At 40.7% G+C, this 5,221-nt stretch overlaps 1 protein-coding gene across 1 annotated transcript in view; it reads left to right on the top strand.

Moving 5' to 3' along the window:
- LOC109951536 (dedicator of cytokinesis protein 9-like) overlaps positions 1-5,221 on the top strand; it is a 56,745-nt gene that overhangs the window by 24,171 nt on the left and 27,353 nt on the right. Inside the window, 3 exon segments of the mRNA XM_020586105.1 lie at positions 975-1,097; positions 1,288-1,401; positions 2,226-2,372. Coding sequence (XP_020441761.1) covers positions 975-1,097; positions 1,288-1,401; positions 2,226-2,372 — 384 coding nt within the window.

Raw genomic sequence — 5,221 nt, 5'->3', positions numbered from 1 at the left:
CCAGGCTAGGCTAGCAGCTAGCCAACATAGACCCGCGATACTATCCCTCATTATGGTCAATGCACGCTCACTGGACAACAAAATAGACCACATTAGTGAACCTGAACCTTTAACCTAAACACTGATGTTAATGTAGTTGAAATCATCAGTGAAATTCATGCCAGTTGATTTTCTGACATTATATAAAAAATAGAATGAATCGTCGAATAGTTGCACTGAACAGCCGAATCAACTGACAAAATTTTTAGTTGGTCTACAGCCCTACTATACACTATGCTGTACACTTGGAGTGTCTGACAGTTCTCTTCTGTTGACCAAGCATTTAGGATGTTTTTCTTAGCTCCTCATTGGTATCGTGTTACATAATGACTGTTTAGAACAGCTTTTATCTCTTCATGGAATATCAGTTGCTCATTGCAGTTAATAGTTGAAATAAAAATACTGTAGACTTTGTCACAGGGCTTGGTACATGTATTGCTCCTGACCTGGCACAAGGAACATTATTGAGAAATCTGACAAGAGCTCAGGTTCAGCATTCACGATGTTGTTCATGGACACTCCAGCAGGGACAGAGGCTTGTTGACACAGAGGCCTGAAACCAGGTCTTCTGGCACACTGATAATGCAGTGAATTTTAAAGTGCTGACCAGAGAATGTTTGAGCTTTTACGATTCGGTCAACAGCTCTGGAGGCAATGAAAGGTGCTTTTTCCTTCCATCTGTTCTAAGAAGCTTTTCGCTTTATGAGCTCAACTCATTGTCATCCCCCAATAAAAAGAAAGCAGATGATGAGTCCATTTCCTCCCATGTCTGCTGTCTTTGCAGGAACACTAGGCTCAGTTTATGTTCACTGCAGCCTCCAAAACAAACAAGAGCAAGCAGAAATGTCCCTCTTTGCAACAATTAAATATTCTACACTGAAACTGCAGAGAGGGGACAAAGGTTTATTGACATGTATCTGTGTGTCTTTGTTCAGGAGGTGCTGATGGAGCTGTTGGAAGAGTGTGCTGATGGCCTCTGGAAGGCGGAGCGTTACGAGCTCATCGCTGATGTGTACAGGCTCATCATTCCCATCTATGAACAGCGCAGAGACTTTGAGGTACCGTAAGCAAAGGTGTATTAAAAATCAAATGCACGACTGTCAAAATCATGACTCAAAAGCTGACTATACAAACTTGATACAAACATTTGTTCATTAATATTGCTTACACTTTCCAGTTGATAAAGGCACATTATAATAAACAACCACTCTTTCTGTTCTTGGTTGATTTTGCTGTCGTGTCGAATAGAAACTGACTCACCTTTATGGCACCCTCCACCGTGCCTATACTAAAGTCATGGAGGTGATGCACACTGGCAAGAGGCTGCTGGGCACATACTTCAAAGTGGCCTTCTTTGGACAGGTAACGGGCCACATTTTCAAGAGGACAAAAAAGAACCGCAGTTGTTAAGATGTTGAATTAAAAAATGCCCAAACTGCCAAAACTCTTAATGAAAGCATGATTGTGTCTCTTGCTTTTTGGTTCTCCCCCCTGCTAAAACTCCTTTTTTTAATAGAGATTTCTCTTCTTTTCTCCTCTCCCTCATAAGTGTGTGGGGGTTTAGTTGCTGTATTTATAGTGTTACTGCTGTAGTTTTAACCCCAAAGCTGTTGTGTTGTACTGAGTTGCAAAAGCTAGCACGTAGTCTCTTTTACCATAATTCTATTATGTGGTGTTGCTCTGTGTAACCTCCTCATTAACCTTTGCCTTGATCAGCCCCCACCTGTTTCCACACACACACTCATTTGTATACTTTTGCATAGACTGAGCAGTAGCTGTTATGAGTGAATATCACCCTAAATATATAGTATAATTCCAGCTGTGAACAGATGATATTTGCATGTTAACCCCCACTTTTTATATTTGCATGCTACTATAAATTTTCTCAGTTTGGTTTTTTTTTCATTGGTTACTCTTATCTTCAAATGTATATAAAAAGTGTATTTTATTCAACAGTTAATTTCTTTAGATAATTGTTCTTATTCTTTCACATTTGTACTATTCAATTTTTGAACACGGTTGGTTCAACAGTGTTTTCATATTAGCATGTAAAAAAAGACATATGGATCCTGGATTTGAACTACAAGGCCATCTTTTTGATGATTGCTGGAAGTGATCGAGCAGCTCACAGCAACAGAGTTCACGCCCAGGCCCTCATCTCTGATGCCCTTCCCTCTCTTTTGCAGGGCTTCTTTGAGGATGAGGATGGAAATGAATACATCTACAAACAGCCAAAATTCACTCCGCTGTCCGAGATTTCCCAGAGGCTCCTGAAGCTCTACTCTGACAAATTTGGCCAGGAGAATGTCAAGATCATCCAGGACTCTGGCAGGGTGGGATGACATTAGTGTGTTTATATACAAAAGCTGTAACAGAAAGTGGTAGATCCTGGCAGTTGTGCAGTAGTCCTGGAAGAACATGTTGTTGTAGGTTTGTAGTGCAAAGTTCAGGAACAACGTTCACCTCACAAGTCCACACCTAAAAATCAGATTAAAATACTTCCCTATGTGCATGTTTTCTATTAAATCATATATACTGTAGCATCGAATAGCAGGCAAAGTTAGCTACTAACTGAACCTAATGGAGCATTTATAAGCTAAGGAGACAGATGTTTTTATCATGAGTTGGTAAAGAAAAACCAACTATGGGAACACGGTCTTAAATATGCATATAATGGCTGGAAGCATGATGCTGTGCCAGACTACTGAAAAAACTTAGAAGAAGGCATCTGGACATAGTTTTAGTTGAAAGACATTTCACTTCTCATCCAAGAGGCTTCATCAGTTCTGTCTGACTGATGGTAAGCAGGAGGTATTTATCCAGCTGGGTGGTGTTTTAGTCCCTCGATGGCCAACAATCTCCTTTAACAACTGACTGTGATTTGTGCACAGAAGACATGAAAATAAAGAAAAAACATTTCTTTTAACACTTGTATTATAGCAAAATGTGTGTGTACTGTGTAGGCTAACTGTTTCCCCCTGCTTCCAGTCTTTATGCTAAACTAATGGCCTACAAATTGTAGCTCCATAGTTACACAGACATGAGTGATATCTATTTTCTTATTTTATACCATTGTTAGGTATTTTTAGTCAGATAGATATTGGATAGATACTTTATGTATTAGAAAAGTTTAGTGGAGATAGGATGTCTAGTTAGACTGTTAAATGCTTAGGCATGCTTATGAGTTTCTACAGGGTACATCTGGTCAAGGATAACTAGAGAGAAAAGTTGATGACTGTCAGCAGACAGGATGTTTAATATTATTATTATGACGTGTATAACTGTAGCCTTAGCCATAATATGTTTTTATGTTTAATATCACGACATGTTACTAGAGGTCGTGTGAGAATGTTTTTAGCTACACACCACTTAATCAACAGACACACACACATTGATTTGCTTCATGTTTTGACTACTGCTATGGCCAGCTGCAAAGCTGGCAACAGAGATGTCTTGGTTGACGTTTCTGTGTAGTATGAGGCTAGCCCAACCGAGGGGATATAATGTATAGGTCTGGTGGGTTTAGGGTCTTTCATCTTACATCTGCCTGCGTGCAGTTTGGAAGTGCAAGATACCTGAGCGTGTAATGTTAATTTTACCTGTGATCCTTTGACTAAATCAGCACTGTTTTGAAGTTACTTGGACTGTCTCGTCTCTCAGCGTTAGCAGTGGTAACAAAAACCAAAGACCTACAACTTGGTGCCATTTGACCCGTGAGCCAGCTGAACTCTTCAGACGAATCCTGTGCCAGCCTGAGCTGGAAATCCGATATGCGGTCCTGATTTGACTGGTTTCCCTGATGAGAGTGTGACCCCCTGGTTTCAGTAGTAGTTGTGAACAGTCCCACACATCAACGGGTCGGCCAGAAACTATAGGTAAGCGGAACCTTTGGTTTATACATAAACTCCGCACATTGAGTTAATTCTAAATTAAAGTTGATGTGTGGGCTGCCCACTCTCAACGTTCTAAATTGGATCCAAAACAGTAAGGTTAATAAAACAGACTTTTTTTTTCTGTTTTTGAATGCTGTGCTGGTAGGTTCATTGTCATGTACAGTTAACAAAAGCACATAGTCTCATTTGAGGGGGAGTAAATGAGTACCGTTGATCACAGAATTTGATACCAATAAGGGACGAAAAATTCACATTTTATAAGTGGATTTCTGTGGAGTAGCAGTTGTCTCCTGAATTTTTCCATTTCCTTTTAATATCCCTCCGGTTGGAGCAGAAGCGGAGACTCATCTCAACCAAACAGATGCTCTCTGATACATTTCACACATGTGATAACAGGCACAGGGAAAGTTTTGCTGTTCTCAATGTGTGGGTGGGATAACTGTACAAAGGGCTAATTAAAACGTTTTTCCACAAGCATATCATGTTGGACAATAGGTTCATTGTGAGAATTTGTTGTGGAGTTAACATGCCTTGTACAGCAGTGTAAGGCTCCGGGTGGGAAATAGGATTAGTGGGAAAAATTGCATCAGTTTAGGGTGACTGCTTGTCCTGTTGAGATAAAACAGTGGAATTGATTGAGAATTAACCCCCAGAAATTAGCCTGCTGTAGAAGCTTCACAATTTGATCAGTTTCCACCGGGCCAAGAGTCTCTCATAAACGGACAGCGTCACATGTGGCATATTAATTTTTCATGATGGCTGACTGTGATGTAATTCAGGACTAAAAAAATTGCAAATCAGGCACACTGGGTGCTATTTTGTATCAATTGTTGAACAAATGGCTTGGCACACAGAGTTTAAACCAACATTGTAGTGAAAAAGATAGATTTTTACGCTGGTGTGAGAGTATGGGCGAAAGAAGTCTGTTTGGGTCCTATGACGAGGCGCCACCAGCAGATGGGGCTGTAAAACTGTTTATTAAACAGGCTGCTCGCTTGACTTCAAAGGCACGTTTCTGCCATAGTAGAGCGAGTTTGTTACAGAGGCACAAAACAGAAGCTAAACTTAAACAATGTGAGACATTTCTGCAAGACTGTGTCTGTTTTTTGGGCGAGTTTGAAAAAATCCAGAGAGCCACATTGAGTGTTGAGGCAGCGCATGTCCCTGACACTCCCTCCAGTGACGCGCGGGGACACACACCCTCTGCCCCTCCTACTCCCGCACAAGCTGCAGAGGAAGACAAAGAGGAGGCAGATTTTCAAAATAATGCTCACCACCAAATGCCATTA

Source organism: Monopterus albus, unplaced genomic scaffold, assembly GCF_001952655.1.
Source record: "Monopterus albus unplaced genomic scaffold, M_albus_1.0 scaffold394.1, whole genome shotgun sequence".
Taxonomy (NCBI): Eukaryota; Metazoa; Chordata; class Actinopteri; order Synbranchiformes; family Synbranchidae; genus Monopterus; species Monopterus albus.
This window is presented reverse-complemented; position numbering and strand designations above follow the sequence as displayed.